This window comes from Leuciscus leuciscus (assembly GCF_965113295.1).
Source record: "Leuciscus leuciscus genome assembly, chromosome: 21".
Classification (NCBI taxonomy): domain Eukaryota; kingdom Metazoa; phylum Chordata; class Actinopteri; order Cypriniformes; family Leuciscidae; genus Leuciscus; species Leuciscus leuciscus.
The window spans coordinates 26,461,924-26,489,467 of record NC_138745.1 but is presented as its reverse complement, the minus strand read 5'-3'; the positions used below and the strand labels follow the sequence as shown (position 1 = coordinate 26,489,467).

Here is a 27,544-nt window from a genome sequence, read left to right as displayed (position 1 = left end):
AGACACAGTAGAAGAGATACAGACATACATAAGAAGACTGAGCAAGGACGAGGTAAGATGATGATTCCATTTGATGTTTTTCCATCACTACATTCAGAGAGCTATAAATAAATGTAACTGAAATTATCTGCAGGTAAAACTCACCATTCGGCGGTTTCTAGGATCCCAGCCTCTGCACTCTGAACCCTGCACATCAAACTGAGGACATGAAACTAAATCTCATGTGAATTCTCTTATCACAATTGAGTTATTAGAAATATTGTGCACACCTAGTTTAAGGTCAAAGGGTCTGTTGGACAGTAAAACTCATTCATTTGAGTCTAATCATACAGGTGGAAGACAAGGCGTTAATGTTAATGTCCTTTTGCTTGTACATTAATCATGTAAATATGCAAAACAATGTGAATTAATTGTTATATTCACTGACATCAAAATGCCACTGAGTGAAAATTTTTTTTTATAACATTTAGAGTGTATATATGTACATAAAACTGTATGAGTAGTAGTGGGTATATATTAGTTCATGTTTGTTAATGTGAAGAACAAGATTCAGTCAAGTATTATTTTATTACAATTATGAAGGTTAATTCACTGTGAAAAATGTGCAGTTCTAAACTGTTCATGTATTTTAACATCTTTAAAGCTGCACTTTTTACATTTCTAACAGTATGAGATTCTTTATATACTGTGTATATGCAACTTTTCTGTCATTGTGTATTTCATTTTGAGAAGCATGTAATCAATGATGTATTGCTCCAAATCATTATACATTGATTTAAATGTTTCAGTCAATCTTTAGATTTATGATTACTGAAGATATAGACTACTTAATATATTGATTAATTATGCTGTATAAAATGTGCATTTGCATATTGTTACACTGTGAATTATTAAACTTGCATAACTCTTAAACCTTGATTGTGTGTGATTGTGTGTCACTTAAACTAGGGATTTAAATATTAGAGCTCGGAGATACAAGGGATAATCAATGGATTTGAATGATTAGTTGGATATATACACAAGAGTTTATTGTGCATTGCAAAGTAAAATAAAGATTGTTGTAAGATATGTGACCCTGGATCACAAAACCAGTCACGTCGCACGGGTATATTTGTGGCAATAGCCAACAATACATTGTATGGGTCAAAATTATCGATTTTTCTTTTATGCCAAAAATCATGAGGATATTAAGTAAAGATCATGTTCCATAAAGATATTTTGTAAGTTTCCTACTGTAAATATATAAAACATTTATTTTTGTGAGTGAATCCAGCACAATCGCCACATAAATGGACAACTTTAAAGATGATTTTCTCAATGTTTCGATTTTTTTGCACCCTCAGATTCCAGATATTCAAATAGTTGTATCTCGGCCAAATATTGTCCTATCCTAACACACCATACATCAATGGAAATCTTATTTATTCAGCGTTCAGATGATGTATAAATCTCAATTTCAGAAAATTGACCCATGTGACTGGTTTTGTGGTCCAGGGTCACATATATTGTATTTAGCATTTTGATTATAAAAGTTTCTTATGTTAAAATCTTTGCTTACTGTAAAATTTTCCAATTTGACCTCAAAATCAATTTATCTGTATCGGTGCATTCAAATGTAAGATGGGATAAATCAGTGCCAGGTCGGAGGTTTGCATGTATTTTTATGCCAGGAATAAGCAAAGTGCAACAATGAAAAACATTCTCACCTGCACACCCCTTCCCTTACGTATGTACACTAATCAATGACACAATTTAGTTCAATCTTCGTTCAAGCTTTACATTTTCAGGGACCCTTCACCCAGACTCCTATTATAAAAAATAAATCTAGATTATCAAGTTCTTCAGTAGTTGGGGAACTCCAGTAAGTCGACTGTCAAGGCTATCTTATTCACTTTAATCATTGGATGAATTCATTATTTTCTCTTTAATATAGATGATGCTGTCATTAATAAATTAGTCATGACAAAACATTTTTTTTTATATCCAATCTATTTTTCCATGCGTCTGCTATGAAAGCAATTATAATGTTACCTTGTTTGGTGGCTTGTTTAATAGTAGCTTGTTGGATAGTAAGTCACCCACTACAACTAACACAGCGATAAGCACTATGTGTGAACTGATATTAGGCTAATCTTGTAGATCTACCGGTGTGTTGGGATTTGCTCAATATGATGTTAAGTGGCAAATCAGTGGTCTTGTCTGTCTCAGACGAAACCTAATATACTATGTGGGGGACACAAGATAATTTAATAATTATAATATGGCCGCGTGGTGAACCTACCCAACTCATATTTAAACAACTATCCCTTTGTGTAAGCTACAAGTACAATTTTGGCAGTATTATTAGTGTCCCCATGAAAAATAGCTTTTTGTTTATTGTTCCCCCCTACTGTTAGATGAAATTTACTCCAATTTAACCCCAAAATGGGGTGAAATCCTTTACTCAGATACTCGCCCTCAAGTTGATAACAAACCTGTATGAATTTCTTTCTTCTACTGAACACAAAAGAACATCTTTTGAAGAATCTCTGTAACCAAAAAGTTGATGGGTCTCATTGACTTCCATTGTATGTTTTTTGTTGTTGTTGTTGGAACCTTTTGCATTTCTAGGGGAAACCAGGAGCTTCTAACCACAAAAATCTCTATATTCTGATAAATTGGAAAAGTGTCAGGTTTCAGTGTATATTTGTACATATTTCCAGTTACAGTTTCCTGCATATGCTCGGAAGCTAATTTCTTTTTGTAGTATAAAGTTTTCCACAATACCACAAAGCAATTATGATCGTCTTGTTTGTCTAGTAATTTCCACAAACTAATAACTGACTCAATCAAAAGGGAGGGACCTTTAAACCTGAGCTTACATATGACCAGAAACTCCTCCTGTTACCAGAATAACTCTCTTGAAGAAACAAAAAGCCTCGAGCTTCCTCCTAATCTGCCATCATAACACGCACGTTGAGAGAGCTGAATAACTTTTCAGAGGACACTATTTTTACCGAGACACAAGGTAAGACAATAATATTATAGAATATGGCTACTGATATGATGATTCTGCTTTGTGATGCTTGTATAGAAATAATGCTGATACTATTCACAACATATTATGAATGAAATATGGAGAGTTCATTTCCATTGCATTTTATTTAGTTTTGTGGTGACTTTTCACTGAATATATATATATTTATAGTAGGCTATATATAGTTTTTTGTTTTTCATCAGAAATGTTTTTCTGATGTCAGTGCTAACAGTAACATTTCACATCTATTTTAGCACAAAAGCTACGACATGAACATGTTCAAGAATAAAAGTAAGTCTAAAACCTCTTGATAAATTTTATAATCAAGAAAGCCTACCACCCAATTTAATTTGTCATTATCTATGTGTTTAATGTTACTCGGTTTTATCCACGTTTCTGTAGCAACTGCAAAGTTTTACAAAGAAGCAGCAATGGTGGAGGAATTGTACACTGGATACCTGCACAAGTCTCCTGGTCAACCGGCCTTATTAAAAACCTTTGTACGTCTCATATTGCATTTCAACTTGAAATTGAAATATCTGCAGTCTGTCAAAGACAGTTTCTCTGTTCATGAAACTTAACAGTTTTACCTGGTATATCTGCCACAGAAATCATGGAAGCGCCGTTTCTTTGTGCTCTCCAAGACGGGCGAAGACGCCTACCATCTGACATATTATACAAACAACGAAAAGAGAGACAAACCTCTGGGAAAGATAGACCTTTCTAAGTAAGGAAAATACAATCACACTCAAAAATAAACAGTATTTTCACACTATAATGAGAAATTCTTACTGTTTTAAAGGATCATCTTGATGTTTACTGGCCTAGAGACACATCAGATGCGGGACTGGATTCAGAAACACTTCAAGTGTCCTCCATCCTCTGTGCTGTTCTTGAGGGTGGAAGACAACACACAAAAAAACAGCAGAGACTATTTTCTTATTGGCGAAAACAGGTTTGCAACCATCATTTTGACCATATCTCTCATTGCTGTCACACCATAGTTCCATGAAAGCCAGCATGATACAGACAAAAAAATATATAAAATCTTTTGGTTTTGAAGATATACACATTTAAAAATTGAGTCTTCAAAAAAAAGAAATAAACAAAGAGACATCAAATTAAAAGAAAAAGACACAGTAAGAATAAGAGTCTTTAAGCAGTAGCTTAATCATTATACTTCTAAAATAAGTTATACACTGTTAATATAATTCTAGAAATTGTTTCGTTTAAACTTTTAATTTTAATTTTAAAACAACTGATGACTGTTTTCTCCAAAACAGTGGTGGTAAATGTTTTCTGGTGTTTTCAGTGGTGATGTGGATGGTTGGTGCAAAGCCCTGAAGATCCAGAAATCAGATAAACGGAGACATACATTTGACGCCCCTGAGGTAAACATTAAAATATTTCTCTCTAATCTCTATCTATCTATCTTTACACACATGCATGTATATATAAACTACCAGTCAAAATTTTGGACACACTTACTGATTCTTTATTTTTACCGTACTTTGATGAGTGTTTTAACACCCTAAGAAACAAAACTTTTGGGAGGTTGTGCATGTTCACATAGTTTTTTTCTTTTCTTTCTCAGGACAACAGAAGTAGATCAACATCTGCACCTGAGAACAGTTCAGAACAAAAGGTTGAAGATCAGTCTGATGAAAGATGGTCAGCACCTGAATTACAGTTATCTCCTCCACCAACCCCAGACCATTATGACTATCCTCGCAAGTTCAGCGAACCTCCAGTACCAGCAGAGCGCAAGGTTTTACACTTTTACATATGCTTCTTTAACACAAATGTTTTTAAACTTCGATATGACAAAAACTCACTTCTATTTGACAGATTTCAGTTAATGAGGATAAAGATGAGAAGGATGGGAAACAGGATGAATCTCCAGAGGACAGCAATGAATACATGTTGATGGCATCAGTGTAGGTGTTTTCCCCTTAACTGGCCTAGTGAAATGTGAAATGTACTCTGTTGATAAAATGCAATTTCTGAGAGAGATTTCATTAAATTCTGTGGTCTTTCCTGATCAGGCAAAAGGCATTGGAAGATGTCCAACAGGAGGCGGACACTGCATGCATACAGACAAAGTAATTTTGAAGTCTTCGTTTCACCTCATGACATTGCACTGTTGTGTTAGTTGTGTAAGATACAGTAAATTGAGTGCGTGTTGCCGTCTGACACATAGTAATGTGCTCACGAAGTTCATTCCCCTGAGCCTCAGATGTTACACATAGATGTAATTCTTTGTTTATTTAAAGACTAACAACTCTTATCTTAACGTTGCTGAACATTCTGTTTTGTTGTTTGGAAATGTCCAGTCTTGCTGAACAGGTCTGATCATGGATGAATGCTAAGTTTTAGCATTGTTTTAGCATCTTAATACTTGAGAGAAGCAATCATCTCTGACTAGAACGATTAAGCAACCATCGTTATGAGGCTGAGCCTTGTTTAACACTAAAATTATCTAGATTCTTGATGCCCTTTTGTTTAAAATACATAGTTAAACTCATTTTATTATTATTTTGTTTTTTTCAGCACTTCCATTAATGGCCACGAGTCCTCTGTGTGCAATGGTGCAGTCAACCAGGATACGGACGATGAAAATAAACGGTACAGTTTGATTCTAATGCAGTTTTACTGACATCATGGCAGCTTTAAACTGTGTTTTTCTGCTGAATATGTCTGGATGATGTCATCGTTGTTTCACTTTCTTACCTTTTTCCTTAGAATGAGTACATGTGAGATACGTTCTCTGCCTCGTCTCCTCAACTTCAATGGGAACTGTGGCTCTACTGAGCTGAACGAGGCGCCTTTAAACAACAGGTGATTTTTATCACTTTAGTTCACCCTTCTCCCCCATTAGTCCATTAGTTCAACACTAGAAATACAATTCGAGTATAATGCATAAAAGGAAACCCACTTTATATTAGGTGTCTTTAAAAAAATATTAATTGTTAGGTACAGTGTACTTATTATGTTCATGCTGTATTGCAAAATACTTTTGCTGCTACTGAGGTGGGATACGGGTAAGGTTAGGGACAGGTTTGGTGATATGGATAAATTAGTTAAAGTTGTAATTACATGCAGGTATTTTTTACAATGTAAAACATGTACTTACACAAGAAGTGCATTGTATCAAAATGATTTGTTTAAATGTTAGTACACCATAGTTAAAGACACTTAATATAAAGTGGGACCAAGGAAACAATTTCTTAATTTAATTTGCCATTTGATTTTCAGCTATATTCAGCACTAACGTTATGAAAAATGTGGCATCTGTTTGAATATCACCAATGCATATTTCTATTCTGTAGTGAAACGCGAACACACATGGCGGGAAGAAGATCTGCATTAGTCAAAATAGTCTGATCTTGACACGGGAAGAAGGCAAACCATGGTACCACTCTCATTTACACATAATTAGTTATTACAGTTGTATCCTAATAGAGAAAACATGAACACGAGTACAAAAGAACAACTTACATTGTATTATGTTTCTCATTGTTCTTTGTCTCTCATCTTTTTCCTCTCCAGTGTGTCCGAGTGTCGGCAGATTCAGGACTCACGTCTATTCCATAAGGGGGACCAAATCCTGGCCTTCAATGACCTGCTAATAGACACAGTAGAAGAGATACAGACATACATAAGAAGACTAAGCAAGTCACTAAATTCAGAGATCTATAAATAATGTAACTGAGGTTATCTGCAGGTAAAATTCATTATTTGGGCTTTCTAGGATCCCAGCCTCTGCACTCTGAACCCTGCACATCACACTGAGGACATGAAACTAAATCTCATGTGAATTATCTTATCACCACTGAGTTATCAGAAATGTTGAACACGTCTAGTTTAAGGTCTGTTGAACATTAAAGCTCATTCATTTGAGTAATTATACAGGTGGAAATCAGGGTGTTAATAAGAAAAAGACAAAGTACCTTGTCTTCTTTTGCTTGTGCATAAATCATTTAAAACAATACGAATGAATTATATTAGATTCACTGACATCAAAATGCCATTGAGTGAAAGTAACATTTAGACTGTATGTACATAAAACTGTATAAGTTGGTAGTGGGTATATATTTGTCCATGTTTGTTTATGTGAAGAACAAGAGTCAAGTATTACATTATAACAAGTATGAACTGAAGGTTAATTTGTGGTAAAGAAAAAAAAAATCGACAGTTCTAAACTGTTCATGTATTTTAACCTCTTTAAAGTTGCACTTTTTTCCCCTTAATGGGACATGGGGTGGAAAAAATATGAGATGGGAGGAAAAGTAAGTCAATGCTTTTGCGTTCCCTCACAAAAACTTTTGGTTCCTCCGAAAACCTTTGCGTTCCCTCACAAAAACATTTCTGCTTGGCCCCCTCAAACACTTCAGTGTTCCCTGGAGAAACTTTGCATTTGCTCACAAATCTTTCATGTTCTCTGTGAGCAAACGCAAACGCAAAATTTCTCGGGGGAACACAAAACATTTGCCAGCAAACGCAAAAGCATTGACAATAATGTTTCCTCCCATCTCAACATGCCCCTTTAGGGGTTCCGTACTTTTTATTATTCTAACAGTATGAGATACTTTATATACTGTGTATATACAACTTTACTGTCATTATGTTATTTCATTTTGAAAAGCATGTAATCAATGATGTATTGCTCCGAATCATTATACATTGATTTAAATGTTTAGATGGATTAATGAAAATGTAGCCTACTTAATATATAGCTGTACAAAAGCATGCATTTGCACATTCTTACACTGTGAAATGTTATTAAACTTTCATAATTCTTAACATTGCTTGTTTCACTAAAAACCATCGATTTAATGAATAGAGCTCAGGGGGTTACAATTGGTATAATCAATGGATTTTAATGATTAGTTGGATATTATATAAGAGAGTTTATTGTGCATTTCAAAGTAAAAGTAATAAAGATTGTTGTATTTTTTAAGAAATTAACAACTGAATAAATTTTTATGCATGAATGCACACAGCAACTGGCATTTGAAGCTTTCATATATGGAAAGTGCTCTTCACAAGAATCTATTTACATTAATGCTACATGATATAAATCTAAAAGACAGAAATAATTAGGGCCATATCATTCACCCGGCGCAATGCAGCGCCAAGCACGACACAGGTGTTTTTTGCTAGTTTTAGCCTTACGCAGTTATCATTTTCACGTCCTACGCCACGTTGTTTAAATAGCAAATGCATTTGCGCCTATGTGCGCTCATGGGCTGCTGGTCTGAAAACAAAGTTTGTTCAGGCGCACTGTTGGCACGTTGCAATGTTGAGGCAACTGAAATATCCTGCAAGTGAAACCTGGTCAAAAGTCAATGGCGCAATATTTTTTTTGTTAGTAATGTGCGCCTATAGGCGGGTCCACAACGCACGTATTACACTTATTACACACAGGGACACAGCACACAAACATACGAAATATAAAATAATAAAAGGATTACAATGTAAAAGATTAATATTGCGTACATAAAGATATGGAGGAATCCGGCTTGTCAGTTAGATGATCTGCTTGCGTGCTTTAACCTTGCGCACGAGCAGATCCGTTGCCTCTCTGGAGAAGCGTTCGGTCTTTCCGCTTGAAAATTCCGTCATGTAAATAGCAATCCGCCATGGCGCGAGCGCAACTGGCTTTTAAAGGGAATGGGAAATTAGTCACATTATGCCCAAAACACACCCATTACTCATTAAGAGAACCCTTTTAGACCATGTGCCTATCGCGCCGACCATTTTTCCCATTGTTAAACTAGCAAAAGTGGATTCGGAAAAGCCCTAAATGCACTTGCGCCCTGCGCTCTAAACCATGTGCTTAGATTGTTAAAATAGGGCCCTTAAAGTCCCCTTGTAGTCAATCATTTTATCCCTTAAAACTCCTCTTTGATCGCCAAAATGACATATTTAAATGTTTTTTTCTTGAAAAAAAGTATTCATGCCACGCGGTTCTATGAATATGCAAATTAGCCACGCCTCCACTCACACCCGCTCAGAGATCCACACATTGACGTGATTGGTTACAAGGTTTGTGACGTCAGAAACACCAGCGATTTCAAACCGCATCTTTGGTTCACTGCAGTTTTAAGGAGAAAATACTCAGCAATGGTGCTGACTTATGAATTTGCACATGTTTTGTCTTAAAACATATTAAAAACACCATATAAACATATAAACAACATTAAAAGCTTGATATTCTTTAAATATACAAGATTGGCCTGTACAACAACCAATATGGGGTCAAAATATTGTTTGTTCCAACTAAAAATCAAACATGGCTCATGGGTAAATCCGATATTATAAAATAATGTAAAGTGAATCCTGTTGAATATGGTAATATTTTATTTATATTAGTACTTATAATGATATGTTAGTACTTATTAGATATAGTACTTATAACGTACCACATTATAAGTACTAAATATCTATAACTATGAGTTTATTCATGTATGACTGATAGTTTCCACAACCAAATTCTTATTACAAACTCATGATGAACAGAACTCAGATGTTGTTGTTTGATACTCTGAGAAGGACTTTTTTTTTAAAAACAAAGCGTCTGACCAGAAACTCCAACTACTCTTCCAATCACAGCCAAGAACAAAGATCTATAGCTCCACTGTAAACATCCATCATGCATTTTTACTGTCTTTGAGTAAAACCAGTTTTTCCACATTCTGTAAAGTGCTGAAGGTGACATAACTCATTTTTATCTACGTAATCAGATTTTGTCTCACAATTAGCATTGTGTGTAAATCATACTGTAGTGTTTTTGATTTCTGCAGCAATTTAATGCTTTTCTAATTTTATAGTATCTATAAAGATAAGACTGTAAAGTAATAATAGATTTATCATTATTCGAATATATCCCAACTAGCTTATTCATGTATTATCTGGTGGTTTTGACAACCAAATACAAACTCATGATAAGATGTTGTTGCTTGTGACTGGCAGATGGACATTTTACCTGAGTGAATAACCAGAAATTCCATCTCCTCTTCCCATCAGGGCCAAGGACAAAAGACATCCAGATCTGCACTACCGTCATGAAATGGTCACGCATCAGAGGACACCTACAAAAGGTGAAATGCATGTAGGCGGTAAACAACAATGGTGTCATTGTGGAGAAAGACAACAAGACTGAAACTGTAGAAACACCAACTATAACTATTATATAGTTGTGTATGCATAACACACACACAGCCACATATAACATCCTGGATGAACAAAGGTAGACAAAATAGGAGAGTGTTGTTAGAAACCAATTAATAATGGGTTCGATACTGAAAATTCACTGAACAGGAGACACTATTTCTGTGTAAGAACACAATACCCAGAGAAACAGGCACAGGATCTATGAAATGTTTCATAATGTATGATGGACCCATGCAGAGAAATGAACAAATGAAAGAGTTATTTTCATGAACTGTAAACAATTGTGATTGTGTTTTTCCATTAAGGATACGTCACTTAGTAAGATGACACTGACAGTGTCTGGAATCCAATGAGATAAACTGGAAACAGAATACAGAATATCACATTAAAGGACATTATTTACATGTTGCATGCATATAAATGTACAATTTAGAGAACCAACAACCAGATTTGCACCATTTATTAATCTATGGGGTTTCTTAGAACATGCCTTGATCTGCATTTGACATAGTAATGGGTCTGCAGAAACCTTATCCATCGCAGAAAATTACAGGTTGTTTCCTCATTGAAGAAAGCAGATTTGTCAGAGAATCTATGGCTCACATCCAAAAAACTTTACTGGAAGGCAAAGTATACAAAAAATATATTATGCAAATTGTATACAAAGTTAAATAATCAAAATGCATGTAAGTTGCACAGTTTTGCAAAGTGATTAGATTTACAGTATGTTGCTGCTGATGCATTTAGGGGAATAAAGAACTATGATACATTCTATATATTTCATGTTAAAATTACCCCTCTTCAAGATGCTTTTCTAGCAAAGCAGTTACATTACAAATAAATATAGACCAGTAGTTTTAGCAAAAGAATTTCTGTGTTTTCTGTGATTAGGTGGATCGTTCAACGCCTTTCTCAAAGCTCAAATCAATGGGCTGAAAAATGCTTCTAAATTTAGCATCACTTATTTCCTTCCAGCATGATATAAAAACAGCTTAGAGAACCCATTGTTTATCCATAGAAATAAACTGTGGTTAGCAAAATACACAACTCTTGAAGAATATATGGATATTGCTAATGGTAATTTATTTTCAACATTCATTTTACATTTAGTTGTAGTCACATTAGGATTCCTCTAAAACAGAGTTTACTTCTAGAGGAAACTATTTTGGCCAATGGCTTTACTAATAAACATTAATTATAATGATCAACTGAACATTAGACACTGACTACTGGAAATCATGTAAATCATACTACACAAAAGTTTGAGGGTAGTAAGATTTTTTTAAAGAAATAAATAATATAAATAATATTTTTATTAAGTAAGGATGTATTAAATTAATCAAAAGTGACAATGTAGAAGTTTGCTACAAAAAAGTTCTATTCATTTTCCATTCATCAAAGTTTCCACAAAAATATTAAGCAGCAAATCAGCTATTAGAATTATATCTGAAAGATCACGAAACACTGAAAACTGGAGTAATGGCTACTGAAAGTTCAGCTTTGCCATCACAGGAACAAATAACAATTTAAAATGTATTCAAATAGAATAGAGTTACTTTAAATATTAATAACAATATTACTGTTTTTACTTCTTTCCAAATAAATGTAGCCTTGGTAATCATAAGAGACTTTCAAAAACATTAGAAATCCTTTTTTACTTTTGGTAGTGTGTATTTCTGGAGCCAAGATTTATTTACATGTATAGTTTAAGATGATTCATAATGCAAAAAGGTGTTTCCTTATTCTCACATATTGTTCCCATCAGTGATGTCAGAATGTTTTTGTATATCACACCATGCCCTCAGATACAACTGATTACCAGTCACCACACACAAACAAAACATTTTTCAACCTTTTTTTTTGTGTGTGTGTGTGCATATTTGCAATTTTCTTTTAATTTTTGATATACTTTTTTATTATTTTTAAATAATGTTTTAGTCTAATAATATATTGTAACCATAACCAGACTATCACCCATCAAAACTGTGTCATTATTTTAGTCTTTGTTCTTGACTGATTGCCCTGATTACCCTTTCCTACAGTATAAAGACTTGGCATGCTTTTTAGCATACCAGAGGAGTGCTGTCATCTTTTACCTGATGACTGATATCTATGATGCACACGCCCAATATGTTTCATTGAGTTAGAAAGGACACGATGCTTCCATGTCTACAAAGGACACGAGAAGGGCACGATGCGACGCAACAAAAGAACCCATTATAATTAGTGATGCGGTCTACACTGTAAGCATCGCGAGTATCATGACAAATTCCCAACAGTAAACTGATGCCTCGTTCTATTTATGACGTATACTCCAAGCACTCGCAATACTTCTCATAGGAACGTTTGCTTTGTCGCGTCCAGTGTAGACAGCTTCTAGCTGTTGCAACACAACGTGTCAACTGTCACGTCCAGTGTAGAGAGATGGTGTTGGTTAGATTTCTAAACAAATGATCACTAAGGGTTTTCTTAACACAAGGTGTTTGATGCAACTGGCTGCAATTGACTGTTGGCTCAAAACTACTGGGGTCACAAGAACTAAGATGGCAGATCTCAGATTGCAGATTTTTGGGGTCCTGCATATGTCACTGAGATAAATGGGAATGCCAACGGATAGCTCAAATCAGGTGTTATGTCTCCAGGGTGTCTACAGCGAATAGGTCTCTCTAGTGGTGATTCCTGAAACTGCACTGATTCAGTTCAAGAACTGTGAAAAGTTCAGTGATTATGGACTGAGTTCAATTCACCTATAAAGCAGCTCTGCAGAAAACTGATGTCATAACCCAGCTCAGTTCTCATACAGTAGTGCCAGAGCAATCAAATCAATAATGTTGCTGAATATTAAGTGTCCCCCAACTAAGCAAGCCAAAAAAAGGGGCTAGGAACACCAACTCTATCAGGTGACAGAAAAGGAGAAAAAAACCTCGGGAGTAACCAGGCTCAGTCGGTGGGTCAGACTCAGGGGCGTAGTTTGTGGGGGGGGTGGGGGGGAGATAACCCCCCCAATGTTCAAACCAAATCTACGCCCTTGGTCACAGTTGTCCTCTGGCAAAATGAAGGAACTTTGTGTGATTAAGATTTCATTCCAGGCTGCATTACAAGTCAGATTGTGGATTTTTCATTTAGGATATTTCGTCCAGTTCCTTCTGCTCAAAGATCGGATACATCACACTGGCATTTAGAGGGAGGAGGAGTTGAAGCTGGCCATAGGGTCAGTGCAGAGGACTTGTTTGGTTCTCGTGGTCTTTGCTGAGGATCTGTGGGCTGTCGAGTCAACAAAGTCTTCACAGGGGATCTTTCTCTAGAGCTCTAGCTGTCATGGTCTCCGCTGACATTCAGGACTGGTCGTCTCTGAGTGCAGGTCCACCATATGGGCCGGATAAGGAGCGAATCAGGCTGACTAAGGTAACCTCAGGATAAGGATGAAACAGAGGCTAATATGAGCATAGATGCCATTCCTCTTCCGATTAGTACATCAGGTGCTATGGGAATTGTTCCCTGTTCCGGTTGAAATGCACAGTAGGAATGTTTGGGCATTTTAAGACTTCATCTTAGTTCCTTGTGTTAATCATGTTCCCAGAAAGCCAAACACAAAAAAAAAGAAAAAAAAAGTGCACTTTATTTTGATAGTTCCTTTTGAACATTCGGAACATTCTGTAGAGTATTAGTAGACTGTCTGCTTAATATCTGCTAACTCTTTATTGTGATGGTCCCCCAACAGACATTCTACTAACTATAAGTAACTTTGCAAGAAAACGTCAACTTATTCTAACCCCAACCCTACAGTCTACTAATACTCTACTAACATTCTAATGAGAGTTAGTAGACATGTAGGTGCAACGTTACTTATAGTCAACAGAATGTGTTAAAGGGACCATCAAAATGAAGTGAAACCAAAAACCGCATACAGACATAATCTGATTCTAACTGAGAGTGATCAAATAATCATTAATTTATTGTCCATGTGCAAGTAGTTTCTTATTGTTTACTTATAAGATGTAAAATCAAGGCACTCATCATCTAGGACCCTTGATGAGTATCAATAATTTATCTGATCTTATGCCTATGAGGATAGTATTATTGACAATTATTAAACAGTAGTGACTTTTAGATGATTATTATTGACCATTATTACAAGTATATTAAATATAGTCATATGTAAATATTGTAAATATGCCTCAATGTACAAAGTACAAATGTATTACATGTATTACATATACAGTATGTATTATCTACATATATGACATCTTCTAATTCTATCATAAATGACCAAAAACAAGGAAATGTGTGCACCTTTATCAAGGAATGTGGGGGAAATTTTCTAGAAGTTTGGAATTGGAAAAAAGAATTTGGAAGGAATTTGTGTAAATAACCACAGCTATCTGAGACATTAAGGAAAAGAAAATCACCCTGTATCGCTTTTAGTCATTACCAGTAATAATCTGCTAGTTTCAATTAAAAAAAATTCTGTACACCTGAAAAAAAAAAATGCTTTCAATAAAGGGAGGACTCTTTGTTGACATAACTAGAAACTCCTCCTTCAAAGACAAAAGGAGTTTGGCTTCCTTCAAAATCATAACATCCATTCTGAAAACAGGACAGCGGTAAGGAGGACACTGTTTAAATTACAACACATACAGTAGTGAAGGTAATGTATTTATTGCAGGTCTACTGATCTTATGACTGCCTGGTTTTATTTCTTTACAGTGCTTTCTTACAGTTCTGCAGGACATAAAAGAAGATATTTTGAAGAATGTTTAAACTGTTTTTGTAAAAAACAACATAAGACCCACTGAATTTCATTGTACGGACTTTTTTTTTTAAGATCTCCTTTTGTGTTCAACAAAAATAAAGCATATACGTTTATATAAAGCATATAGGGTGACTTAACAACAAAATTTTTGCTTTAGTGGGTGAACCGTCCCTTTAAGGTCTGGTGTGAAGATCATAGTTTTTTTACTTTATGAATACATTTGTGTAAAATAGCTACAGCACTGTGGCTTTTTCTATTTTGTAAATTCTCAAGCATTAATCATTACTTAATTGTCTGATGTGTGTAAGGAAGACATCACTCACAACACATATCATGTCTGTTTTGGCAGAGTCAACATCATCCAAATGTCAAGACTGAAATCAGGTATGTCTGAAATTTATTTCGAACAATATAGAATGACTGGAACCAGAATGGAATTGAAAAGAGATCAGAAGAAAACATTTGTCTAATTGTCTGGTTGATCACATGTACTCTTCTGCAACAGATTCCAGTACTTCATGTCACAATGAAGCAGCTGAGGCAAACGAAGTATACTCAGGTTATCTGTACAAGTCCCCTCCTTCTGGCCAGATAAAAATTAAGGTATAATATTTAGATTTCCTAAACTCAAATATTAGCAGTTTGCATGTATTATCTCTGTATGTCAAGTTTCATTGTCCATTGCAGAAAGCATGGAAGCGTCGCTTCTTTGTGCTCACAAAGACAAAAGACTGCAGCCATGAGCTAAAATACTACAAAACCATTGAGAGAGACAGTTATATAAAATCCATAGTGGTTTCCACGTAAGACAAAATCTGCTGAATGCTTTTCAAATGAGTAAAAACGGTTAATATTATGCAATTATAAAATTGTTTTCTTTTATGTAGCATCACACTGCTGTATATGCGCCCTGAATCACATTCAGCTTTTGAATGGATCTGCAAAAACTTCAGGTGCTCTTCATCCTCTGTGCTCTTCATGAAGGCAGAAGATCCAAAAGAGAAGGTCCAAAGAGAATATTTATTCATTGGAGACACCAGGTTTGCTATGACCATCATTGCTTTACCATAAAGGCCAGTAAATAACGGCTAGTAGTTGCAGTGCTGTTATATGTGCTCTGTTGTTTTCAGTGAGGAGGTGGATAGATGGTTCAATGCTTTATCCAGGGTTTTGGAGGTTAGACATTCTACTTTTTGCCTTATGTGAAAAGCTGTAATCAGTATGCTCTCTTTGATAATTACTCAAATTATATATTAAATATTTAACTTTTTTAAATATATTGCAATTTCATATATTTGTATCATTTTAAATCATTCTTAATCAATGTAATTTGATGAGACTTACAGTTAATTTTCAAATTGTGTTAATAGAATATCAAATCTGAGTCACAAACTGAACCTCAGATCAAGGCAGAATCCAACTCTAGTGACCGAAACCTCCGTGACACTGAAGAGGTAACTCATCAACATTGCTTTCACATGCTTGTGTGTGACTGTAATTCAGTCCCCATAACTCTTGTCAGCATTATTTCTGAGTATTACCTCTTCTCAACTGTAGACTAAAGCTGATAGTCGACCCCCGCTGCCTCCAAAGAAGTCAGCATCTAAAGTTGTTACCACTCAGCATGGTCCATGTAGCCAACCACCCAAGAACAGTCCATCTGCAACAGAGGTATTGTATAGTTAAACCAATAAAAACAAAAAAACAACAATAAAAAACAAAAAAATCAAACACATCATGATTCATTCTGACTTTAAAAAACCAACATACCTTTGTTTTATGTATTCAGGTGTATGATGAGATGAAAAAAGAGAAAACCCTAGATGACGACAGCAAAAAGGACACGTCATCAAGGTATGACAAACGTATTCTAGATTTAAATGTCCTTTACCTCTCTTTAAGTTGTTAGACAGTGATTGTTGTTCCTCAGGTAAAATTACTCTTTAGATTAAAATCCATTTGTGTCCTCCTTGAATAAGCATGAGGTAGTCTAATAGGCCAATTTGTCTTTGATTTGCTGCTCATTTGATTTCCATCTTTTAAAATTGTTAACGTTGCAATGAATGTATGAAAGCTTGTTTGTGGTAATCAAGAGTCATTTTGCAGTCTTTTATAAATGTACTCTGCATGCAGATGAGTTTGCTGATTTTAGACGCCTGATTTTATAAACTCACAGGCTTTGTGCAGTAATGTATTTCTGGATGCTGATTGGAGCTGCAAATAATAAATTATATTTATTTACTTCTCTCTCAAGGCAGAGTGTGACTGGTTCATCTGAAGGCAGTCTTTTGGATTGTGTCACAAAAGCCTTAAATTCTTTGACACCGCAAACTGAGTCGACTGAGTCAGATAGGTACAAAACACCCTAGAGGATAAAATCTGAAGCTTAGTTGTTTTATTTTCTGTAACTTTCTGCACCACCATAATGGGTCATCAATCAATGTCATCCCAGAATTTGTGTAATGCAAGAAACCAGAACAATAATAACTCTGAAAACTCTTGCTGTGACTTCAATGAAAACTATACCTCCACTAAGCTAAACTGGTCAGTTCCAGACAAGAGTATATCTCTAGCTATAGAATATGTCTCTAGTACCATCTAAACATACCTTAGTATGAAGAGCAATTCAATGGAAAACAACTGCTTGAAAACTGAAGAAATTAGTTGTCAGTCAAATGTGGTTATGAAATTGTTGTGGACTCAAGTTACATTTTGACAATGTTTTCCATTCCTCAGTGAAACGCACACCATTGTCGAGAAGGAAATCTGTGTAAGTCATCGTGAGCTGAACAGCTTGATCTTTACAGAGGAGGCGGGCAAACCATGGTACAATTCTCACTGATAAATTAAGAAAAGTCATTGCTTCAAAAATACTCTATCCGCTGGAAGACTTCAAATGTTGAGTTGACCCAAAAAGTGTCATGCCCATGTGCCCTCTGGTTTTTGAACTAAGTTCATGCAAGTTTGCTTGGATGTATGTAACATCAACAATTAGCCTATACAATATTAGGGCTGGGCATTGTATTGTATCTTTCAGCATAATTTCTGGTATTCATTCGCTTGAACTGTCTGTCACACCACATTAATTAGCGCCAAAACTATTGGTATTTATAGTTTGAATTTCATTATAAAACTGATAGAATTTGTTTCATATCAAAAATAACAAAGCTTATCTTGATTTATTGGATGAGGTGCGCTACAATGTTCCATTCATTCATCAAATGAAAACAGCATAGACTAAAAAGATCGATCCTTGGGATTTAAGAATCGAATCGATATCCGTTCTTCAAAATGAGAATCGATTAAAATCGACACATAATTTATCCAGCCCTACTATCTGTCTATACACCTCTATATGTGCATGTATGTGTGAAATACTTCTTATGTTTAAGTTGTGTTATTTTCCTCCACATCTCTTTTCCTCTCCAGTGTGTCTGAGTGTCAGCAGATTGAGAACTCATCTCTGTTCCAGAAGGGGGATCAGATCCTGGCTGTCAATGACCTGTTGACAGACACAGTGGAGGAGATGCACAGATACCTAAAAAGACTTAGCAAGGATGAGGTAGTCATGAGTCAAGAGTACAAGAATGCTTTTGTAATAATCAGGGCTACAATATAACTTTTTTTTTTTTTTTTTTTGCTCCCCCTCCAGGTAAAACTGACCATCCGACGGCTCTCAAGCTCCGTTCCTCTACATTCTGAACCCTGCTGAGAACAAAAACTAAACGACCTAATCTCATAGCACGTTATTTATCTTCTTCATCTGATTTTTCAGGTCCCTACTATTCTCTTCATCAAGTTTCTCATGCACTTTTTTCTCAGTGAGTAACTAGCAGCACTGAGCTGGAGATAAGTTGACGGTTGTTTAAAACAAAATGAGCTGATGAAAGGGTTTATAACTTCTAGACTCACTAGTGGAGATTTCTAAAACTATGCTTCACTGGAATTTATGATTTGTTAGTGCCAGATCAAACAACCCAGGTCATCAGGTTGTACATACAGGTTGTCAAAAGTAAAACAAGTAGATTTTGTTTTCCTGTGTAGCCTAGACGAAGGCTTGCTGAGCTCATGTTCTACTAAATCTAACTAAAGAGGAAAGACCTGTGCTATACTTTTACAGAATAGTGAAAAATGAATAATAGAAACAAATTTACAACTTTTTTCTACAGTAGCAGTAAATAGATGTTGGGATTACAGATATGTTGAACTGCCTGTGAATCTGTGCACTGAAATGCAATTAACTGCAGTATATTCTGTAACCACATGGTGGCAAACTGACACAAACTGAATTATTTAATCTTGTGATTCTTATATCTTGAATTCTGATCACTTCCAGCATTTATATTCACAGCAAAGTGTCTTGGTTTGTTAAATAATGTGTTTTTAGTAACATTTGCTTGTATGTGCACAAGTATAAAATAAAAATATGCAATTCAGAGAACAAAATCATTAGTACATGTGTTAAACAAGTTTATTTCCTTTAGAAACTTAAAAGAGTAAAAAAAAAAAAACTCCTAAAATAAGAGCATATGTGGTCCACTCCAGCATTAGCCACTGGCAAGGTAAAAACAGGCAAGGGAGCCAATAGTAAAATGTAAAAACACTATTAACCGTCGTGCAACCAGCACTTAAATGGCATGTTGAAGTCCCTTCTTTTCAAATGTGAGAAGGCAGCCCAAAACACTCAGTGGTCCAATTAATAAAGGCACCATCTGACTGTTCGGTTAAAGGTTTGATTGTGGATGTCAGTTTACTTTATTGCCTTGTTCCACAGCTTGAGCTTCTCGGGGCACATGGTGTCGAGCTAAGGTTTCTGGGTTCGGTCTGCCACTCATAGAAGAAGCCCTCCATGGCTTTCCTGCTCCTCCAGCTGCCCACATTCACAGTGGGGATGATCTTTTTCGGCTGCAGCCACTGCACGAAACGCTTCAGCTCTAGATAACTGCTGTGCTCGCTGTAGGGAATACCTGGAATAGATAAGTACAGAGTGGGAAAGTATCTTTCAAAATCTTTGAGATGCTGGGAAAACCTATTTACACAAAAATGGGTTTTTGCCATCGTCAAAAGTTTGTGAACCAACAATGATTTCTGCTGCTTAAGCAGAGTCATATTCTAACCTTTTGTATCATTATTTTACAAATATATAGTGTCTTTGTGTAAAGACCTGAAATAAGCACAAATTCCCATTAATTCCTACGTTGGATGTCTCAGATTCCAGCAGAGCTTGTGAAATGAGATGCATCTAGTGCTTGAGGCAGCACCTGGTTCGGCTGAAAGACCGCTGATATTCTGAAATTAAAACCCTGGGCTTGCAAAATCTGACATCTTGAGTCTTTCTCTGGGTCAAATCACATCTGCTGATCGTGTTAATACAAGGCATGCTGTTCTTAGCCTGAGACAACATTCAGCATTTCCTACAACTGCAGTAAGGGTGAAAAAAAAAAGAAATACAATGTAATTACATTCCACATACAAAGCCATTAGGTATAATCTTGTCAGTTAGTGGAACAGAATGACAAGGCAATGTTGCGTCTACATTGAAAATCAGTTTAATAGAAAGCAATCCTTTCTATAATCTTATTAAGGAAAGGATGGTGTGACATATCAATCAAATATAACGTGATTTCTGCATTTTTTATTTATTTTTTGTTGGTAAAGGCCTACAATTAAGCAAAATGGAGCAAACCTATTAAACCACCGTAATGTTACTCAAATGGAGTAAAAATGATAAGGTGTTCTTTATTTGTTTTGTCAAATGCCTTATTTCCATTTTGATTTAAAAGGATGACAAAAATACTCACTCATTTTGCCTAGGGCTCTTAAAGTCACCAGACAAACAGTAAGGAGGAAAAGTTGGAGGGTATTTTTTTCCTCTTATAAAGTCAAAATGCAAATACGGTATTACAGAAACAACCCCTTCTGTTGTGCATCCACTTCCCTAACTGCACTTAAACACTTGCTATAACGACTCCGATAAATACAATCATTTTATTAAATCCTTTATAAATAGACTGACACATACCATAGATACTGATGTTCCCTTGGGTCTGAGGTTGAATGTCTTCCACTCTCACAGTTTGGTTGAAGGTCCAGCCTGTGGGTTTGAAGGCCACTAGCTGGTCATACTTCCTGGAGAACTTATTCAAGTGTGTCCGCAGGGTCTGTACAGTCAAGAAAGGGCGGTTGTGAAAATAAAATAATAATTGCATCTAGTCATATAAACATTTAGGCTGGCTAGTGTAATTTTTTTCGGGTAAAGTTCCCTGTCTGGGAAAACTCTCAATTGCAAGTTATAAAGTCTCAATTCTGAGGGATAAAAGTCGGCTCATAATTCTGAAATTTTCTTACAATTGCGAGTTTATTTCACAATTCTGACTTTATAACTCGCAATTGCGAGTTTATATCTCACATATAGCGCAAAATGTAAACTTGCAAGTGCTAGAAAAAAAATGTCAGAAGTGTGAGATAAGACGCATTTACCTTTTTATTTTTTATTCAGTGGTAGAAACAAGCTTCCATAGCACATGTGCTGCCATGAATATTTATTATTTCTTCTAGGATAAGGCAACGCAGTCTCACGAATAATTATGAGAAATGTGTAATCGATGTACTACAGTGAAGTCACATTCTGTGAAATTACAGCACTCATAGCAGAGGGAACAGTTTAACCAGTGTTTGTTGAGGTCTAGTTACATGAAATCCATTTTATGCATGTTCCATTTCACATCCGTTTTATGGTATTCCACACAGGCTACACACGGTCACAGTTAGATTCATATTAAGTGATTTTCTTAAAAAACGTTCTGGCTACGCCCCTGTGCAAACGTAATAAATCCAACTGTAAATACACAATGCTGTTGTTTGGGCTCAATACGATTTTTATTTAAATAAATTAATATTATATATATTATATTTCCTTATATGCAGTAAAAAATGCTTTAAATTGATTAAAAGTGGCAGTAAAGACTTTTATAATTTTATAAAAGATTTTCACTGTTTCCACAAAAATATTAAGCAGCATAACTGTTTCAACATTGATGATAATAAAAAAAAAATATTTGAGCATCACATTTCTGACGGATCATGTGACACTGAAGATTGGAGTAATGTTTCAGAAAATTCAGCTTTGCCATAAGATTTTTTTTTTTATATAAAAACGAACATTTTAAAATATATAAAATATTCAAAAAGATACATTGTTTTAAATTGTAATATTTCACAATATTTCTGTTTTACTGTATATTTGGTGAGCATAAGAGACTTCTTTCAAAAACATAAAAAAAAAAAATCTTACCCACTCCAAACTTTTAAATGTATCTGGCAAAAACTTACAGGGGTAATCAAAGTCAAATGATGCCACATTGCAATCACATTCTTTCTTTCTTTCTTTCAATTTACATAATTACTTTTCAATGTTGCTGCAAAAGAAAATGTTGTGCAATCTACAATTAACCTCGCCATGAAATGTTTCTTCCTTCCTGTCATGGGCATTTAAACACGTTTCTCATTGGGAACAGCTCCAATATTGCTCCGAATCAACATCGACATTGGCATGTGTGAGAAAAGTGGAGTATAATGGTTTAGTCCACATCATATGACTAATCTTTATTATCTCATTATAATTTACTTTCAGTCAGACTCAATCAGTGCTACCGCTGCCAGAACTGCTGCGTTGGCACTTGGTCTCTGTAATTAGAATCCTAATTTTTTCCTCCTACATTAGCATAAACTCGCTGTCAAGGAAAATTTAAGATAACACTGAACTCTGCATGAATTTTAAACTCCAAATTGAATAAGTAAACAGCCTCATTGATTGTGTTTAGCATAATCAGCTCTTTTTACAAGCTTATGATCTCAAACAGCAAAAATTGCAGATGAAAAAAATTGCATTTCGTAATTTATGACTGACATATGAGAAACACGTCGAAGAAGTTTTTAATGTAGTTAAACTCACTTTAAAATTGAGCTGCATCATAGGTAGCACATGCACCTGGGCCGCCTGCCAGTCTGTAGTGATGCGCCAGGCAATCTCATCGGACTCCAGGCAGCACATGGTGTTATACTTCTCCTTGGACAAGCATACTTTAGAGCCTAACACTTCCGATACAGCTAGAGGAACAGGTGGGACAGGTAAAAAAATGTTATCTCTATATACACAAGGAATGAAAATCATCCTATTGGGATCTGGAAAAAAGTTGTAATTAAGCAAGACAGTCAAAAGAGATTTCATATTACTGGTGAACGGAGATAACACTACTGTAATGTGATCAGAGCTTTAGAAGTAAATGGGCATATGACATTAATCATGGATGCATCTTGTAAAATGAACAGGAAGCCAGTCAGACAAACTGCTGAACAGGAACATTTCAAAGGCAAGTTAGGACAGTATCTGCAAACAATTTTTTTATATGAGCCACATTCATGATAGTCACGGTTTATAGAAAGGCGATCAATCTGTCCTTTCAAGGGTGGATAAAGAAGCACAAGGTCTACAAAAGGTCTGGGCAAAGCAGGACAACATATTCTCACTCACCTAGAAAGACCTTCTCTTTCCCAACTGAGTAGGTGCCACACACCACAAGTGTACGAGGGTTCAGCGTGACCTGTTCAAAAGCCGTGTTTACAGCAAAGGTGATGACTTCCTGTTGAGTGGGAAAGGTATACTCTGGACTGCAATACCTATGCAAGATAAGATTTTTTAAACCTTTTAATATCCGTCTCAGTTGATGTGATGTAATGTGGTCAGCAGAGACACACTGACACAAGAGAAACAGAAAGCAGAACAGAAAAGTAGCTTTGTTAGTAGGGAACTCACGTTGTGTCTAGATAAAGGGTCTGTATCCTGAGACCCTGCAGCTCTGGGTAACGCTCCATGGACGGATCAGCCCGGAAGTCACCGGTGTGGAGTACCTTCTGGCCATCTGGCAGCACAAATAGCAACATGGCTGCCCCAGGACAACTGGGGGGAGAAACAGGTATTGTAATTAAGGTCTTACTCTGTTACTGTGTATGAACAGTACAAACGATAATAAAGCTAAAAAATAGGGTCCTGCAAAAAATAAATAAAATTGGCTTCAAACATTCATTAGTTAGTTAGAAGATACACTCACTGATTAGCATCCAGGAGAGTGACCTTCACTCCTTGTACTATACACTCTGTGTTCATTGGGAGAACATGAACATACTGCTCATCCACCCTCAGCTTGGTCTTCACAAGGTTACCAGTTACCTGCCAGGATTAACACCATTTTGTCATGAAAACACCCTGACACTATCATTGAGGGAAAAAAATTAAAAACATTTCTCTACAGTTTCATGCCATTTTGCTTTCCCCATTTTCCAAGTCCCCTTATAATGGTAGTGAAGGTTTTTTTTTGCCAAAAGGTTTTCCATTTTCCACCTGTGTCCTGACCCTTAGCATTAGACATCGATTGGTTTTATGCTAATGTGTTGACAATTCTGATATAAAAACCATGACATTTCTGCAGCTTTAAGGGATAGTTCACCCAAAAATAAAAACTCTGACATAATTTACTCACCCTCAGGTTGATCAAAATTTTATGAATTTCTTTCTAATGTGGAGCATAAAAGAAGATATTGAGAAATAGATGTTTTTGCATACAACAGAAGTCAATGGTCTCCAGTTGTTTGGTTCCAAATGTTCTTCAAAACATCTTTGTGTTTCGCAGAAGAAAGGTTTGGAACAAATCATGTCAATTTTTGAATTTTTGGGTGAACTACAATATCCCTTTGGTTTTTTGGAAGAGAGATTTTCATTTAGAATTTTAGAGTATTTCTGCGTTACAAGTAAAACTCTTCTGTTTCTAAATTAGTTTTTTATGATTTTTAAAGTGAAATGAGGCAGGGAGACATACTTTGTTACAATAGATGGGCAAGACGGAGTTTTTCTTCAAGCCACCGTAGTGGTCCGAGTGGAAGTGAGTGAGAAAGTAGGCTGTGATGCCTTCAACAGTCCCATACTGAAAAGCATCCACAGCAAATCCAGTTCCTGAACATAGAAATATCATATTATAGTATCCAAAGTCCAATCGACTAAAACATTGTCCCTCAAGCTAAACAACAGAGCTATATCTTAGCAAAAATAAAATAAATTCACACACAATCTGGTACATTAAAATTCTGGCACAGCTTATAAGACATGAAGTATAAGTGCTTATGTAATCATAACAATTGGTATTGAATAGGTCAAAACAAAAGCCTTAAGCGGTTCACAAACCAGGAATTTTCTTGTAGAACGGACAGCGCTTGGGCTCCTTGGGATCTCCATCTGTCGCTATTCCTCTGTTCCATCTCTTCCACCCCTCTGCCCTCCCTCCTCTTTTTCCTTCGGTTTGCGTGGGCCTAGTCATACCATCTTCTGCAGCAGGCGAGACACTGGACACTTCAGATGGTGCTTTGGTCTTCCTACGCTGTCTACCCTGGTGCCTAGCGTCTTCCCCCTGAGCTTCTGAAATCCTCGCTTTCCTAGGCCCTTGCTGATCAGCTTCTCTGACCGTTGCATTCACTTCCTCCTCAGCCTTTTTTTCACTTAATGGCTTCAGGCCAAAAAACACTCCAATATCTGTTTGCTTTAATCCAGAGGGACCTGTCTTATTCTGAGTCCTCCTAGGAGCCATAGACGGTGTTTTCTGAGTTACGGATAGGGCTGTTTGGGTGGAAGACAACTCTTGGTTTATGAAAGAGGCGTTAACTTCTTCATAAGGTGAAGCCAAACTGTTTACACGTGCAGGATTAGATATACGATCCCGAAGATGCTCTAATACCAAACTTTGGGGTGACTGTAGCAGAGAGTTTGGACCTTCCTTGTTTATTGTGGCATGTTTTCCCATTGATTGAGCTCTCTGCTGAAACGCTCCATCAGAAACACCTGTGGAATTGGAAGTGGTCAGGTGATTATCAGGTGCTAACGATGTCTGCAGTTTCTCACAGGTGTCTAATAAGTTTTTGTCTGGCCCATGTTTCCTGTTCCCAGTCTCATATTGGTCCAGCATATCAAAGAACAGATCATCATCTTCATCGCTGAACAGTTTAAGAGAATCATCATCAATTTCATTTCCATCTTCCTGCAATGCAGTACTGTTAAACAGTCTATCTTTATTGTTTTTTTGCATCCTGTGCTCCTCATCCACATCTGGAAGTTCAGAGAGTGGAGAGTAGGAGATATAATCATCATTATTACATTCAAAGAGCTCTTCTTTAACCTCATTTGTCTGCGTCTGAACAGCACTGTGAACACAATCTGCCTTGACTGGAGATGGAATTGTCATTCTCGACTCCTGCGATGAATTCTGGGACTGAGATCTTTTGATGGAAGGAGACCAGCCTTTCTTTTTCTTGATGTCCTCGGTGTTAGGGGAGCGCAAAAGCAGCAGAGCATTGCTCTGGGTGGGAGTTCCCTTTGGCACATCACTGGAGGATGAGTTTTGGCTGGATGAAGCAGATATATTTAAAACACCGAACACTGAGCTCTCTGTACTATTTGTGGGAGCAACATTATTATGTGACTTCAAGCTGAAGTCTGAGATGCCTTGAACCGTGCAGTCGTTCAACGCTCGACTCTGAGCGAGCAGAGAGTGGTTGTGCCTCTTGTAATGATTGGGAATGGAGGACGTACATTGAAGACCATCTGGACATTCTGTAACATTAGAAGGCAGAAAAAGTTTAAACAAATTTTTTCTTAAATATTACGTATTCTCACAAACATTGAACATTTAAGGTTTCTTACACACCCAATTCATGGATAATTTTAATAATGATGGAGTTCTCAAACCTTAGGATCAATGAAAGAGTTTTTTTTTTATTCAAATATATATATGTATATATATATGTGCTTTCAATGTGTGTGTGTGTGTGTGTGTGTGTGTGTGTGTGTGTGTGTGTGTGTGTGTGTGTGTGACACACATAAAAACATTACCTTTACAATTGTCAACAGGGGTATCTAAGCATTCTGCAACATGCCATTGTTGAGACTGAACCACCAAAAGGGAAAATGGCATTTGACAGACAGGACAGAAGCCTCCTGACTGAGTGTCTGTATCCTGGACATCCTGAGAAAGTGTCCCACCGTGATTCACGTCCACAGATTCTGAGCTTACAGTGTAAATGGGAGCAGTATTGCTATTCTGTTCAAAATCAGTGTGTGTTTCAGCACTGTTGACTTTTGTTTTTTGCACTGATGTCCCAGGGTTGCTATCCTTTCTCCTCTTTGTCCCACGTTCCCTTGATATCTGTGATTTGCAGCTTCGTTTTTTAGTCTTCTTAAGAGGTTTATAATTCCAGATGTCATTCTCAGAGCCGCTCTGTGACATTTGTAAACATTAACAGATTCTACTGGTTTGTTTTGATTAACACAGTTGTTTCGTAACATCACATTCATGGTCTTCTAATGCAAAAAAACACACAAAAAATCTCAACCGCACAAAGACCGTATCATGCAGAACTTCATCCCGAAATAAAAAGCGTTAACAAAAACCGTTCATATTAGTTGAAAAATAAAAACCGACCACTATCTTCCGTCATTGACTCATTGCACTTACCGCCAATGTTGAAAGCATTTATTTTTACATTGATGTTCGCAT

At 36.2% G+C, this 27,544-nt stretch overlaps 3 protein-coding genes and 1 pseudogene across 6 annotated transcripts in view; 3 read left to right on the top strand and 1 right to left on the bottom strand.

Moving 5' to 3' along the window:
- LOC309485942 (pleckstrin homology domain-containing family S member 1-like) overlaps positions 1-918 on the top strand; it is a 5,350-nt gene extending 4,432 nt beyond the window's left edge. Inside the window, exons 12-13 of the mRNA XM_082152962.1 lie at positions 1-52; positions 134-918. The exon at positions 1-52 is cut by the window's left edge and continues 81 nt beyond it. Of these exons, the coding sequence (XP_082009088.1) occupies positions 1-52; positions 134-202 (121 nt within the window). The 3' untranslated portion in view covers positions 203-918. The remainder of the gene's footprint in view (positions 53-133) is intronic.
- A 1,953-nt stretch (positions 919-2,871) lies between these two features.
- Positions 2,872-7,821, top strand: LOC309485943 (annotated as a pseudogene). The gene is made up of 13 exons (XR_014211714.1): positions 2,872-3,007; positions 3,271-3,307; positions 3,419-3,516; positions 3,625-3,743; positions 3,819-3,971; positions 4,329-4,407; positions 4,611-4,784; positions 4,865-4,953; positions 5,062-5,118; positions 5,567-5,641; positions 5,759-5,854; positions 6,346-6,428; positions 6,566-7,821. The product of XR_014211714.1 is annotated as an uncharacterized misc_RNA (transcript).
- Positions 7,822-14,665: 6,844 nt separating this feature from the next.
- On the top strand, positions 14,666-19,410 carry plekhs1.1 (pleckstrin homology domain containing S1, tandem duplicate 1). Of its 3 annotated transcripts, none has more exons than XM_082152542.1 (13): positions 14,666-14,796; positions 15,295-15,329; positions 15,451-15,548; positions 15,633-15,748; positions 15,833-15,985; positions 16,076-16,121; positions 16,316-16,399; positions 16,503-16,616; positions 16,735-16,799; positions 17,200-17,298; positions 17,682-17,771; positions 18,375-18,507; positions 18,598-19,261. In XM_082152542.1, exons 1-13 carry the CDS (start codon positions 14,681-14,683, stop codon positions 18,655-18,657), a joined length of 1,209 nt encoding a protein of 402 aa, XP_082008668.1. In that variant the 5' UTR covers positions 14,666-14,680; the 3' UTR covers positions 18,658-19,261. The 3 variants fall into 3 exon arrangements, with proteins under 3 accessions (XP_082008668.1, XP_082008669.1, XP_082008670.1); XM_082152543.1 differs by having other exon boundaries at positions 14,775-14,839; positions 15,293-15,329; positions 18,598-19,410; XM_082152544.1 differs by lacking the exon at positions 14,666-14,796 and adding an exon at positions 14,890-14,996 and having other exon boundaries at positions 18,598-19,410.
- Positions 19,395-27,526, bottom strand: dclre1a (DNA cross-link repair 1A (PSO2 homolog, S. cerevisiae)). Its single transcript, XM_082152540.1, has 9 exons — positions 26,881-27,526; positions 25,183-26,601; positions 24,821-24,954; positions 24,056-24,174; positions 23,761-23,904; positions 23,479-23,624; positions 22,900-23,054; positions 20,968-21,106; positions 19,395-19,912 (listed from the first exon to the last, which is right to left on the bottom strand). The coding sequence occupies exons 1-9, from the start codon at positions 27,272-27,274 to the stop codon at positions 19,701-19,703; spliced, it is 2,862 nt and encodes a 953-aa protein (XP_082008666.1). The 5' UTR covers positions 27,275-27,526; the 3' UTR covers positions 19,395-19,700.
- Positions 27,527-27,544: the final 18 nt, after the last annotated feature.